This window comes from Plasmodium coatneyi, chromosome 4 (genome assembly GCF_001680005.1).
Source record: "Plasmodium coatneyi strain Hackeri chromosome 4, complete sequence".
In the NCBI taxonomy this organism is placed as follows: Eukaryota; Apicomplexa; class Aconoidasida; order Haemosporida; family Plasmodiidae; genus Plasmodium; species Plasmodium coatneyi.
This window is the reverse complement of record NC_033559.1, coordinates 520915-535616: the sequence shown is the minus strand read 5'-3', so window position 1 is coordinate 535616 and position 14702 is coordinate 520915. Positions and strand designations below refer to the sequence as shown.

The 14702-nt window shown below is 40.4% G+C and overlaps 4 protein-coding genes across 4 annotated transcripts; 2 read left to right on the top strand and 2 right to left on the bottom strand.

Moving 5' to 3' along the window:
* Positions 1-420: 420 nt before the first annotated feature.
* Positions 421-1226, bottom strand: PCOAH_00007200 (U6 snRNA-associated Sm-like protein LSm7; the record flags this gene model as incomplete). Its single annotated transcript, XM_020057530.1, has 4 exons — positions 421-489; positions 646-716; positions 867-938; positions 1115-1226. The coding sequence occupies 4 exons, from the start codon at positions 1224-1226 to the stop codon at positions 421-423; spliced, it is 324 nt and encodes a 107-aa protein (XP_019913128.1).
* Positions 1227-2866: 1640 nt separating this feature from the next.
* On the top strand, positions 2867-5656 carry PCOAH_00007190 (Uncharacterized protein; the record flags this gene model as incomplete). The annotated part of the gene is made up of 1 exon (XM_020057529.1): positions 2867-5656. The coding sequence occupies one exon, from the start codon at positions 2867-2869 to the stop codon at positions 5654-5656; it is 2790 nt and encodes a 929-aa protein (XP_019913131.1).
* Positions 5657-7384: 1728 nt separating this feature from the next.
* Positions 7385-8017, top strand: PCOAH_00007180 (Uncharacterized protein; the record flags this gene model as incomplete). The annotated part of the gene is made up of 2 exons (XM_020057528.1): positions 7385-7603; positions 7718-8017. The coding sequence occupies 2 exons, from the start codon at positions 7385-7387 to the stop codon at positions 8015-8017; spliced, it is 519 nt and encodes a 172-aa protein (XP_019913032.1).
* A 1936-nt stretch (positions 8018-9953) lies between these two features.
* PCOAH_00007170 (Uncharacterized protein) lies at positions 9954-14222 on the bottom strand (the record flags this gene model as incomplete). Its single annotated transcript, XM_020057527.1, has 1 exon — positions 9954-14222. The coding sequence occupies one exon, from the start codon at positions 14220-14222 to the stop codon at positions 9954-9956; it is 4269 nt and encodes a 1422-aa protein (XP_019913095.1).
* Between the last annotated feature and the right edge of the window lie 480 nt (positions 14223-14702).

The following is a 14702-nucleotide window of genomic DNA, read 5'->3' as shown; positions in this document are numbered from 1 at the left end:
ACAAGCATATATCTGTCTTTCCATCGGGCGTATCAGTAGATGATGCTTACACACCCACTTATGTTTACGCATTGCCGATGCAGATTTGTTAAGCCAACATTTTTTCATTTTGTACCACTGACACTTGTTTTGTTCGTGTCAAACGGATGAACATGTTTTTTTTTTTTTTTTTTTTTTTTTTTTTTTTACCTCCGTGGAACGGGGGTTAATAACACAATTCTCTTTCACGCACACATAACGCGCATTTTCCTACTTTTAAAAAAATTCTATTCAAAATGGTGTCACCACACTGGGGGGAACATTCCGTTTTTGAGGTTTGTATAAGCAGGTGCAAAAAAATAAAAAAAAGTTACGTGATGTGCGAGGTTAAAAGCGCTGGGGGGTATCCACGAGGGGCACGGTCCTATGCACAATTGGGCTTCACTTTTGTTCTGACATGAATGGGTTGGCGATTTCTTGCGTGCCGTCTACTGGCGTTATTAGCGCGATCTGCCAAAAGAGGGGTAATGTGGTAAGGAAAATGGGGAAATTTGACGCAATGGAATGGGACACAATAAAAGGAGGCAGTCTGATGGGGCAGTCCAATTTACACCGTCTGGTGGACTCCCCGCAGCACGAGCACACGTGCCGGAAAAAGGACAGTACCGATGTCCCCCTGGCGACGACCAAACCGATGCTCCTGGTTTTCTCCGTTATGACGTAGCTGTCATTAGGGTCTGAAGTGGGGTGAGAAGTGAGCCATGTGTAGGCGCATTTGCTATGCTATGTTATGTTATGCTATGCTTTGTTTTACTTAGCTTAGCTTGGATTTTTTTTTTTTTTTTTTTTTTTTTTTTCCTTTTGGATGCTATTTCATCCCGCTCTACCTCTTATATATTCCTCCGTTTTGTCCAGCACTAAGTTGAAGATGGCATCGTGGCCAATTAAATTGCCAACAACTGCGTGGAAAAGGAAAACGGGAGAATTATGACATGAATCGCCGTGACTGCCTCAAGCAATTATATGTGTGTCAGTGAAGGTATGAAGTGGAGTGGGGTTTTTGTTTTATGCACACCAGTAGGTATGTATGTATTAACGGGGGAGGTTATTTTTTCCCACCCTATTCGGTGCTAACCTTCTCTTCCGCCATCGAACTTGACGCGAATCTTTTGGTTCATAAATTTCTTGATGTCTGTCATGAACTTGTTTTCTTTGTTATATGCTGGGGTCGTTGGAAGCACCGACATTTTGCTGGCAGGGGGTGGTGGAGCAGAGATGCAAAGTGGGGGATGGGGGGATTTGGTTGGAGGGGGTGTGCTGCGTTTTCCTTCTAATGCTTCGCTTAGCTCTTCACTGCTTTCGTTGCCGTTCGCACTGGTGTCCACACTGCTGTTTGTGCTACTCTTTGCGTAGTTTTTTTCTGCCGAGTCAAAACAAGTCTGCTTAAATTAGAGGGGCGCACAACAGGGGGAGGGAATTATTTTCAGGGAAACCTCGTCTTACATTGATGTGATGAAAATGAAGTGAAAAGGAAGGAAAATAAAAAAGAAAACATGCCTTCCTTTCCTACAGGATTTGCACTGAGTCGCTTCGACTTCGCAGGGTTGTTGCGAAATTGAAAAAAAAGAAGCGGAAATAATTGTAAATTCTACTTTACCCTGTTGCCTAGGTTCCGGTCAATTTTATCGCCCAGAAATGTGGAGATTGTCATACAAATGTGGATCCCCTAATTTGGTTTCAAGCTCTTTTCCTTTCTTTTTTTTTTGCTGCCTTGTGGAGGTATAGTATTACGGTAATTTTTCACAGCGTACATAACATACCAACTGCGCTCCTTCGCATCATTTTTATCAGGTGATGTGCTCTTAATGGGAAAGAAAAGAACGCCTTTGTACGTTTGTTAATGTGAGCGCAGAATTACTGCACTTTATTTATTTTTTTTTCTATGAGGTAAGTGGGGAAGCTTTAGCCCGGGTATCCCACTGTCCCTAAATTATAGCACCACTATCCCGCCACGCTATTTTTTTTTTTCCCCGCACAAATTGTATACCACGATCTTATTACAAATGTTACAACATTGGCTTGTTTTTTTTTTTTTTTTTTTTTTCTTTTTTGTAATTTGCCTTTTGTTCTATAGCACCCGTGGGACAAGTTGAAAAGGTGTCAACTGCGTCCGCATGGTTTGCGTTCTGCATGTACAATTTTGCACATGTAAATATGTGCACATTTTTGCGATTCCGTGGTGTCAGATCTTTTTTTTTTTTTTTTTTTTTTTTTTTTAAATTCCTCCCAATTTGAAAAATTAGTTTAGCAGTTCCGCGCATTGTTATGAGTGGCAAATTGTCCAAAGAGAGAAATAAAAAGGAAAAGAAAAAAATCAAATGGACGGGCGGGAAAACAGACGAACGGCCCAATATCCTTTTTTGCAACCACCTTGTTAGCAGTTGTATCCTCCTTCTTTTTTTTTATCCCCCCAAAGAAAAAATCCGATCGCCATTCATCACGGTCAGTAAGCGAAGTTTTATTTATGGCCCCTCCGTGAAGGCATTTCCTCGAATAAATTATCATTGGTGCATTTTTGCTCGTAATTTTAACCCAACCGAGGATTTAGGAGCACACACTGGGCAATTCCGTGGGGGTAATTTTTCCTCTATTCGATGAACATATGGAAGGTAGCCCAAATGATAGGAAGCACATTTTTACATAAACGAAGGGTGAACATTCTTATATATACATTTAAAGAAGCAAGGAAGAAAGAAAATTTTTTTTTGAATATATCCCCGCATGCATTTATTATTGCCCCATTTGTGACATTTCCCTTTTTGAGAACTTGCTACGTATGTCCCCCGAGGGGGCACCCCTGATAGAACAATTTTTTTGTACGTACAAAATGACCAACGTAGTTAGCGCTCTTCCGAATGAAGAAAAGGATGCGTGGCTAAATTTGAATGACATTAGACAAAATGCAAAGAAGCACAACTGGAAAGAAAACCCTGGCAAGGGAAGCAATTACATTTTTTCGAAAGACAATGTGAAGATATGCATAATAGGATTGAAGGGGCTAGTGACAATAGATATCCGACTGCTAAGCGGAGTGAACTACAAACTTTGCAAAAGCAATTTGAAGAAGGAGGAGATTTATGACTTATTCTCGACGAATAGTTTTTTTAATTACACAAATGATGTACTGCAGAAAACTGTTTTGTGCAACAGTTATGATTTAACTGTAAAGGAAAAAATAGACCTTTTCAATAAAAACGATAAGTCATTTTTGCGAGAGGTGAAATGCAAGGACCTGTTTTTTCTCAATCGTGGAAAATCACCTACGTTGGATAGTGAAAACGTAAAAGCGGGCACAACGAAAGTAAAAATGAACCCAACAAATGGCAGCGCAATAAGCAGTGCAACGAATGGGGAGCGACAGGGGGAACGTAATTCGATAGACTTCCGTGAGGAGAAGAAAGTGCAAATCAAGCCGCTTGAATCAACCCAGACGGAGATTCAACCAGAGGAAGGCAAACAGTTACAAAAGGGAAATGCACACATTAGGAATAGCCTTTACGAAAATGAGCTCAATCTGACTCCATTAAGTAAGGCAGTTAATAAGGCAGTTCTCTCTAAGGAGAAAGATAAGGACAAAAAGGGGTTCTTGAAAAAATTCTTTCTTTTTAATAAATGTCTTCGTAATAAAGTCAGCGAAAATTCGAAAGAATGTCCAATCGAAGGAGGAGCAAAATCACCAACTGGGGAAGATTCCCCCTGTGGAAATGACGATAGTGGAGAAGACCCCGACGTTGAGGGGCAACAAGGGGGACAAATTTTCCCAAAGGGGAGTACCAACCGGAAGGGGGAAACAAAGTGCAGCGACTATGGTGTAAAGGAAGGAGACCTTGAGGGAGAAGAGAGTTCACCTCCTCATATACTAAGTGACCATACGAGCGAAATGGACAAGGCGGAAATGTTAATCGTAGGTAATTCCCAAGTGAGCAGACATATAGATGCCAACAACCACGGGGAGAGTAAGACAAAGGAAAAAAAACAAAATGCGAATGATAACCTTGTTGGTAAGGAACAGGAGTTGACACTGTACATAGGCAGAGAAAGCAACGTGCTTACTCCTAATAATGATACATTTGGCAAATTCAATTCAGGAGAAAAATCTTCCCTACGTTATGGTAGCACTAAGGGGAATAGCAAAGAATGCCTCGAATGGTGTGATACGCTAAATAGCAAGAGAGAGTACCATATGTCGAAGTCTTTCACCACGCATTCTCTTAGTGAAGAAGACTTAAACAAAGAAGCGCTGCATCGAATGAGCGCTAGCGAGGACGAAACGGCTAATTCGTGCAGCGGAGAGGGGCACACAAATGGGCCGGAAAATGACCCCCCAAATGGACCACCTTTACACACCGCCAAAACGAATCACACAGATTTGGCTCCCAGCAGTAAGGGGGGGGAGTGGTGTATAAGGGAACTATCTCCTTCCCATTCGGATTGTACCCCGGGCGATGATGTGGTCGATGGGGAGGAATGCACAAATGGGCACCTCCTTCGGAACGTGACTGATGAAGGGGGGAGTCCCATCGAATGCAACGCTGACCACCAACCGAGCAATCGTTGCACGCACAATACGAAAGCGGTTAACATATACATACAAAATAACACGGTACAGTACTATGGTCCGAAATATGGGCACAGCAGGAAGGCCAAGGTGAGGTGGACCAGGGATGGAGACGGCCTAAGCCACCTGAAGGGTTATCGCAGTTACGGGGAAAAATGGGGCAACAAATGGGGCAATAAGTGGAGTAACAAGTGGAACAACAGGTGGGATAATCACTGGGACAATTGGAAAAATTGGGACTACTGTGGGGACCATCGCTGGAACAACTGGAACGGGAAATACAATCATTATAATATGGCTGGGAAAAAAAGCCTCCTCAACGGACACAGTTTCCCCCCGCGTAACTCCCATCACTTGGCCGTGCGGACAGCCGGAAGAAACAACTACATGGATAAGTACAGCACGTATTACAGCCCCAGTTGGACTAAGCGCAGCCCGAAATATTACACAGCAGGTCCGCGTAAGGTTTACAATAATGGTAGGGGCGAAATGGTAGGTTTTCACGAAGAGGCAACCTATATCAATGGAGAGGAACATAAAAAAAATGACAAATCTGATTATCCATTTTGGGGTGTACAAAAAAGCAAAGATGTTCATCACCACTTTTATGATAAAAGTGGTTTTTATATAACGCAAAAAAGGAACAATTATGGGCATAGAAAGTACAATGAAAGGAAAACAAGTGACGCGTTGCAGCCATATGAACCGCACAAAAATGTAAAAGAACTTGAGAAGGAAATATACTACAAGCTGTCCTATTTAAAGCACTTCAAACATGACTATACCAAGTCCATCCCGAGATATTACTGCACCCTTAGACATTTGCTTTCCCCATCCAGGAGAGGAAAACAACCCCCGTGGCTACAAAACATGATAGCTACGAATAAATGTTGCTACTGTGATGAGCAGTTTTCCAGTTTGAGGAGTCTGGAAAATCATTTCGTTCATGTGAAAACGCATAGAATATATTACTGCTGTGGGAAGCCCTTCACATCTTTGAAATTTTTATATATTCACCTCAAGCGGGATAACCACTATGGGTACATTTACTATTACTAAAGGGGGGGGGAGGGTTACTTCCACGATAGGAATGTTGTGATCTCCTGTTTAAGCCCCCGTTGTGTTTTTTTCCGCGTAACAATTTATGCACACAATGGCAAACACGCTCTATTGTGCACTATAATCCGTTTTTTTTTTTTTTTTTTTTTGTCTTGTTTGAATATCCTAATGATGTTTCGTGTATGATCTGACATGTTTTTTCTACAACATTTCTCCTCTATATGTCCTATGATACTGTAAATTTTTGGAATAAAACACTTTTTTTTTCCATATCAATGTTGTTCCGTAAATATCATCGCGCTGTAGTTTTTCGTATCATTTTTTTTTTTTTTTTTTTCCCTCATTTGGGTGTTGTAAAAATGTAAAGGCAACTTTATATGGGGTCACTTTTTTTAAAAGATCGAAACATGCGACTATGTGAAGTTCAAAAGAGAATCTCTTACACGAAACTGCAAAGTTATTTTTCGTTCGCGTAGAGAGTTATGGTCTCCCAAAAAATGCATGATGAGGAATAGCGACGCACATCCAGTGATATGAGAAAGGGAAAAATTCAAATAAAAATCCGGAACGGTTAGTTACACCTAGAACAAGAGGCAAACTTTTTTTTTGTTGTTGTTAAAGCAAAGTCGAGTGTTACGACTGCCGTTCTTGGGTATGCCACACGTGAGGATTTTTTTTTTTTTTGTGCTACAAAAATTTGTTCCCATGGGCTGGCGGTGGAATGGAAAAAAAAAGAAAAAGAAAATAGTAGATTAGTATAATAATAAAAGGGGCGATTAAAAACCAGAAATAAAAATTAATGAGGAAGATGTTGATATTTTTTCTGTACGCAATTAAGTTGCTCATCGGGATGGATGTATTATTCTTTGCGGGCTGTCAAAACCAGTTCATCTTTACGAATTAACCAAATGACAATTTTGCAAACACATTTGTAACTACCTTATATTAACGTACCATTTCGAATGAATGTAAGAAACCGTGAGTCAGAGTAATCTCATTCGCTCTTTTTGATGCAACGCATTTTGCCTACCTGCTGGAATGGAATATGTCACGTGCTTATCGGCATAATATAGGCAATAGGCAACAGTTTAACCCAATTTTCACGCAACATAAACCCACAATTGTTTTAGTGGAGAGGAAATTTTTTTTTTTCCCCCAGCTTGCACATTAAAAATATAGAAGGAAAACACCCTTTGTGAGTGAGTAAATTTTCCGCCCCAAGTGGAACAACTCCCTGTATTCCATTTGACGAAGAGACTGCAAAAATGTTACCCCCAATTGGCGTATGAACTATTTTCCCTTCAGCCTCCTAAATATCAGCTGAAGAATTGAATTTTTTTTTTTCATTTTTTTGATGCCCCTTTTAAGATTTAAATATATAAGTTTATCAACCCTGCAACAGCACTTGCTTGATTTGCCTTCCCCTTATGCATTCTATATGAAAATAATTGTGCGCGTGAAGAATGCTTCTCAGCGTCTACCCATCCAAGGAAGGTTACAAATGCGATAAAGCACCAATGCTGTTAAATTCACTCTTGCCACCTTTTTGGAGAGACACACATTCATTGAAAATTTTCCCGTGAAAGGAAATTACACGAGCTCATCACGCATGTATGTACGTAGATGCACACACGCACACCACCGTGTTTTGTCAACTCCACTGCTGCACCTTCGGAGGAATTAGCATTTTACTTCAACGTCTTAAACATAAACAGCACACATAGAACTATGAACAGCAGAAGCGCCACAGCGAATAAGTTTGCAGGGAGCCCCAACTCTTTTGAAAATAGCGACAGTAAAGAAAATCATCTGAAGGAAGTGGTGACTCCATTAGGGGATGTTTACATACTGAATGAAAAAACCAATGAGAAATTTATTAAGGGTACCCAGAGGAGTGACGGCACGTTTAGAAAAACCATCCGTGTAAGGACGGACTACATGCCACAGGTGAGTATCTATGCGGTGCTCCTTCCACCTCACCACCACGCGTAACCATTTGCGCGAATAAAAAAACCCACTTGCGTCTTAATTTTCATCACTTTACCCCTTCCCCCATGGCAGGAGGAAAACTGCGTATATCAAGTGAAGGGGAAAATACTAGAGCAGCAGAACCAGAGCAGGATTGCGAACTACAGCACGAAGACCTATGCAAGCGAGAATCCCGTCGACAACAGTGCTGCAAGCGCAAGAAAGGTGATCACAAATAGCGCCCTGAAAATTTTGGCGAATAAAAGCACAGAAAGAAAAGTGCCCGGATGGAACCCCATTAATGAACATGAAAATGAAAACGCAGAGAATTTAAAAAAGAAGAAAAAGAAGAAAAAAAAAAAGAAGACAGATGGTGAAAAAATCGAGAGTTAATAGGGACGATTTATCGGAAGGTCTGGTACATTACCTTTGTGAACGCATCTTTGGGGACGTAAACCCTGATCCCCGGCCCCCCCTTCCAAAAAGAAAATTTAATGCGCCCGAGTGGCTGTTTTTACAATTTTCTGCTGAAAATTAATTAGTTTTTTTCTTTTGTTTTTTTAAAAGTGCAGTTCTGCCTATATACACTAATGCGCATGTTCTTTCCGCGTGCGGAATTCGTGTGCAATTTTGTAGCGCTTCCTATACCCCGTAATTATTTGTTGTGGAGTTGTCTAATTTCCCACGAGTTGGAATTTACGTCCGATTAAATTTTTTTTTTTTTTTTTTTTGATCCTATAAATTGGATTAACATTTAGTATACTAACAGGGAAAATTGTTTACCGTTAATTTTGTAAAAAGTGTGACTAAGCAGCAAAAGAAAAAAAGATAAATAAAAAATCTTTTTATCCAAAGGGGCGTCTTTCATTAGGTGGTACGTCCAGAAGAATGGCAGCACCTGGGAGAACTCGAATTGAAGAGTCCAAACAGAGTGAATACATGGGGAGCTAATTTTTCCTTTTTAATTGGGGAAATAATGAAAAACTATCCCACTGCCCTGACACTTCCTAGCTCAATGTATTTTTCTAACCGGCGGTTTAGACCCCGAATGTTAGTCCCTATTCTTTGTAGAACGGTGCAGGGTACTTCTACACGAACGCGTTTGCTCTGTTTTACTTAAAAAAAGTGTTAAAAAACTGAATGGAATTTTTACATATATTTGTCTAAATTATTATACTTTTAAAAATATCGAAATTACATCATATAGAAGCAAAATTAATAACAATAAAATGGGGAGCACGTAGTGTGCGGGGGCGTGTGTGTAGGTGCGTGTCGGTACTGTGTGGCGGTGTTATGTAGCGGTGTTGTGTAACGATGTACCTGCGCAGTTATGCAGTTGTGCTCGCCTGCGTAGACATGCACGTCTGCACATGTGCCAGCATCCATGCACATCATAAGCACGCATACACACCCGCATAAAAAAAATAGAAAACATGGGCTGATGGAAACCTTATGACGAGCATGTGGAGCAAGCATAAAATTTCTAAAAAAATTTACAATAAAAAATAAATTTTAAAGCATAAAAAGGGGGGAAAATGACGAAAGAAAGAAAATGTGGAAATTACTTGCATACTTAATTTTTTACCAATATGTATATGCCTGTAGACATATACATATTTCACAAAATCTAATAAAGATGGCAGCTTCGCAGGAGGGAAGGGGGGGTAAAACAGAAGTACAGAAGGAAAAGAGGAAGCAGAAAGAGAGAGAAAAAAATGCTGTTTCATATGTGCGCTATATATATATATATATGTGCAAAAGTGTAGGCATCTGTATACACACCCACCCATCCCTTCGTCTGTAGAGGTAGGTTATCGTGCGTCGTAGATCTCCCTCCTTTCTGCATAGGCATGTTCATCACACACGCAAACGCACGTATGTATATACATACGCAGACACCTACACTCCGTAAGCGCATACATGTTTAAGCAAGCGCTTAGGACAATGCACATATATATACGGCGCACATATTTTATAGCCAAATTTTTAAAACACAAATCTAAGGGGTACCCTTACGTGCGTTGGTACGAAGCTACACATTGATTAGAACATGTGCATATACGTCATATACACATGCACACGCTTACACACACGAACACACACATACGACTGTCTGGTTTTGCTTCACTTCTTCTATTGTACAAGATGTTACACGATAGTGGCAAATATTCACTTCAAAAAAAAAAAAAAAAAAATGATACACGTTTCCTAACAAATGAGGGGAAGTGCATATTTAGCTATACTTGATAAAATTAGGAAAAAAAAAAAAAAACATTTTCGTGATTCTTCCTTTTAAAGGTATATCTTGAGTTCATATTTTTTCCATTTACTAAGATTTCTTACTCCTCTTTTTAGAGTAGCTAATTTTACTTGGAGATTCATTTTTATCAAAATTGAACACGGACTTCCTTTTATTTTTTGCAATTTTTTTATCTACCTTTAGTGAAGTATCCTTCGTGATGCTCGACTTAACGGGCGTTTCATTATTTATAAAAGAATTCATAACTGCGTTTTCATTTATCGATGTGCCTATGTTCGCTTTTTCCTTCGTCCCACTTCTCATGATCATTTGCTTCTTTGGCGTTTCGTAATTCAACATACTAGACATATCTCCTTGTTCCATTTTTTTATTGTTCATGCCTTTTCCCTTGTTGGAAGCCTTCGTTTTCTTTACACTAGTTTTGTTGCTCTTGAAGTTTTTATCAATATGCAAAATGGGGGTTTTAATATACATGTTATTTATTCTCTCTATTTGTTCTTCTAACCGATCATCTGATATTCTTTGCCTCGGGGTGTGGTCGAAGTCGTCCCTGTTGAAAATTTGATCTTTGAACCTTGACTTGAGGCTGTTGCTGTTTGGCGTCTTCATGGAATCCAGGTCGTCACTCAGCTTGTTTGAGTCAATAGCGTTGGGGTTGTCACGTGAGAGGGTGACCTCCTCATCGTCACTGCAGTCACCGTGACTGTTACCGCCGTAGCTATTGTCAGCGTCGCCATGCTCATCCTCCCCATCGGCGCTGCTCGGGTCATCCTCGTCCTTTAACACCATGTCGCTTAAGTCCTGATATTTGTTATCATCGGACACGCTAAATTTAATGGGCGTTTCGGAGGAGTCGAAAAAGTTGGCTGAAAAATGGGCATTCATATTGGAACTATTGGAGTGACCAAAAGTTCCGTGTGTGGTGTCTCTTTCCCCGCTTAGCCCGTCAGAATCCATGTTAATGTGTTCCAAATTAACACGTTCGATGCGATTCTTCTCTTTGATAAACTTCTTGGTAGGTGTACAAATGTCCGTTATTTTGTTAAACTGTTGGAAATAATTATTCGAATAATATTTGTCCGTTTCTAATATGGATGGTTCATCCGGGTTAGCAACGAAATTTTTCACACTGTCTTCCGTTTCGCAGACTACCCATATGGCAACACACGAAATATCATCTACCTTATTTCCTTTGTAGGTTCTATTTGGTTCTCTATACTTCCCAAGAAATGGGAAAAACGGTTTGCTGTGAAGTTTGTCCCCACTTCTCCTCTTAGCAATGTTCGTAATAGAATAAGCTATGTCCTGAGCAGGGGTGAATGCACTTGGGTCTCCTAACTCGCATGCTTCTTCAGGGCTGATAGCGAAGGTACAATAGGCTTCTATTTCTTCATCGAAGAGATTATCACTAACACCATCACTCATTAGTAGGATAAGATCTCCGGGCATACATAAAATTTCCGATGGAGGGCTGACGGCATCATCGGGTGAATCTCCATCAATATCTACCTTTTCTAATATTTTTACAAAACTGTGTAGACCTCTATCTTCTAAATCCTTCCATTGACTACGATCAGGTAAGTTGGATAGCTGGTAAGGGGCTCCGTTCTCCCATTTCTGTTCACTCGTCTTCCATATAATTTTACGCACTATGGAAGGGTTCCTTCCTTTATTATTATAATACAAAAAGGATTCCACTGGAAATTTGGGGTAAGTTTCTCTTTCGAAATTTATATCCCCTGGGAGGAACTCCCTTCGAAGAATCATACACACACTGTCTCCTAAAGAGGCTATCCCGCACTTTCCAGTATATTCATCTATCAAACCTACGATGGCCGTCGAACTGCCATACGCATCTGCGTACTCTTTCTTTACGCTGTCTAGTGAATTTTTTAACAGCAGCTTCGATCTGACAATAGTATTGTAGGACACCTTTGCATAGTCGTTTAAATTTTTCGATAACTTTTCTGCTTCCCTCTGGCAAGCAAGTGACAAACCGATGGAAAATTTAGAAGCGTCTATTCCTTCCAAACTCCAAGAACCCACCCCATCAAATATGCCAAACGCAGGTGGTATATCCGTTTGAAACGTCGCGTCTTCACACCTTCCTTGTACCTTGCCAATACGACACTGTCCTCCATACGTCTTAAATAACTTAATCATGTTAGCTCTTACATCATCCAAGGAATTTTCCCTCATTAATCTGTTTTCACTTAAACGTCTTCCCATTTCATCCACCGTTCTGTAATTATCATCTAAGAACATTTTACTCGTTTGATCTAGTAACGTTTTATTATTTTCCTCGATAGTTCTGTTCGCGCAATTTAACTCCCCCGTGACGTTGTTACTCCTGGCCATTTGAAGACCCTCTTCATCTGAGGTAACATATAAACAGGTATCATTTAGTTTGTTTATTTCTAAATTTTTATTTTTTTTTTCTTCGGTGTGTAAATCTAATGAGTTACTAAACAGTTCATGATTGTATTCTTTACTTTCTGATTTATCCGTAAATAAATCGCTTTTATTTTTTTTGTTGTTGCCTAGGTTGCCTACGATGCCGCTGTTCACGTGGCCGCTACTATGGTTACAATTGTTAACAGCGCACGAAACAGAGCACGTACTCGTGCAAGCAGTCGAACTTGCAACAGCACTGGCGTTCGTTCCACCGGCGTAAACACTGCTACTACTGCTCTTAAAGCCTAACTCTCTTTCTTTCTCATGCAGCAATTTCGTTTCATACAAATGGGAGTTATTACCTTGTGCGGGGTCGAGTCGTGCGTGCTCGCTGGAGGAGGGATAAGTATGACTGTTGTTGTGATGATTGCCGTGGTTGTGGTCTCCCTGATCGTGGTATCCTTGATCACGGTTCCCATTAGCATTACTGTTACCGTTGCGATGGGCATCAACGTTACCGCTGCTGCCAACGCAGGAGGAGCTGTACTCCTCGCACATGAATTGGGGATCTTCCAGGGCCATTTTTTCGCGCACCTTCTTCAAATTTTTGTACAACCTCTGCAACCCACACACAGCCTTCCACGTCCGCCTAGTGGCATTCACATTGATATTTTTCAAAAGCTTAATATTTTTAAAAAAGGAAAAAGTAGCGATGGGACAATAGGATATGGCTTCTTCTAGTAAATTCAAATTCTGTTCATTCAGGCCAAAGAATAGCTGCTTGAGTGCACTATCATTTAGCGAATTAAAAAATTCATTCATGGCTTTGGTGCCACTAAAATTAGGATCACTCCTATGGAATTTTATATATGCACAAAACTCTCCATAAATCCTATCCTTTAACACCACCTGTGATCTAAAAAATTTGAATAAAAATCGCAGTTCATTTAAGAAGGTAACTGTTCCTTTTAGCGTGTCCAATAATTTATTTGTACTTTCACAGTTCCTACTAAATCGTAAAATCCTCGCTTCTTGTTTTCCTGAATGGTTTAGTAGGAGACACACGTATTTGTGCTCGTAATCCTCGCGAAAGGGTAATATACAGTTTTCTAACGACTTGGACGACTTGCGGTCGTTTTTACCATTCTTCATATTGTATCTATCATTGAACTTTTGATCGTATTCGCAGAACCCAAATTTATTCGTTTTTCCTGCGCATAGCATTTCGACGAAATTGGACACGGCGTTTTTGTCTCCCAGGTTGGAATCATCACGTGGATTATCGTTACAGCTGCTGTCGTTATAGCTGCTGTCATTGTAGCTACTTTCATCATCGTTGTGATTATCCGTTTTTTTCTTCTTCCTTCTTTTCTTGTCCACCCTGCTGGTTTCGTCGAAACCGCGACCTCCACCTCCCCAGTCCCCATCTGCATCCCCCTCATTATCGTCCTTATTCCAGTCGCCATTTCCATCATCATCCCCCTCGTCTCCATCAAAATTGCTGTTACACATGGATATGTTTGTAATAATTTTCTCCTCCAACATTTCCGTTTTCCTTTTTATGTTTAACCTTCTTTTTAACTCTTCCAAAATGTTCTCCTTGAATTCTTCATCGCTGTTTATTTCGACCAGGTCGTCTGCGTCTATAAACTCCACAATTTGACAAATGGTTATTACTTCCCCTAGGATATATATTCCTTCGTCCCCTATGAACATTTTGTGTTGGGCCCACAGAGCGTGTGATATTTTTCCATTTTTCACAAAGGTCCCCAAAATATCTTCTAACTTTCTCTTCACGGTGTCCGTGTCATTATCGTTTCCTTTGCCGTTGCAGGCGGTTCGATCTTTCCCTAGCACGCCCTCTTGCCACGTCTTATACTTAAATACGTCGGTGGACACATAACCGGACAGGACCTTGTCATATATGTTGCTCAAGAATTCCATGGTGAAAAGTGATCGTAAAAACTAAAGCGCATGTATACACACATACACATATGTATGCGTTTGGGTGGCACATACATGTAAAGGAGGGGGGGAGTATGTTCGGCAGGCATGTGTACCAGGGGTTGTACGTACACATATAACTAATCTGGTGTGATGGAAACTATAACATTATACGCAGTAAGAAGACGATATAACTTGAATTTTGCACACGTGTATTTGGCTGTGCACAAACGTAGGTAGGCATATAGAAGCGGATGCTGTACTGTAGAAGGAGAAGCCGTGTGAATTAGGGATGTGTGCCATGAAAGTGTATACACACGGGATGAGCTTATCTACCTATATCTGTGGACGCGTATGTATACGTTATATGAATATGTACGTATACATAAGCATCCGCGTACGCATCCATAGGGGCATACACAAAGGGTATATACTCCTCAGGATGTTTTCTTATAACATATTTAAAAAAATAACAGGCAT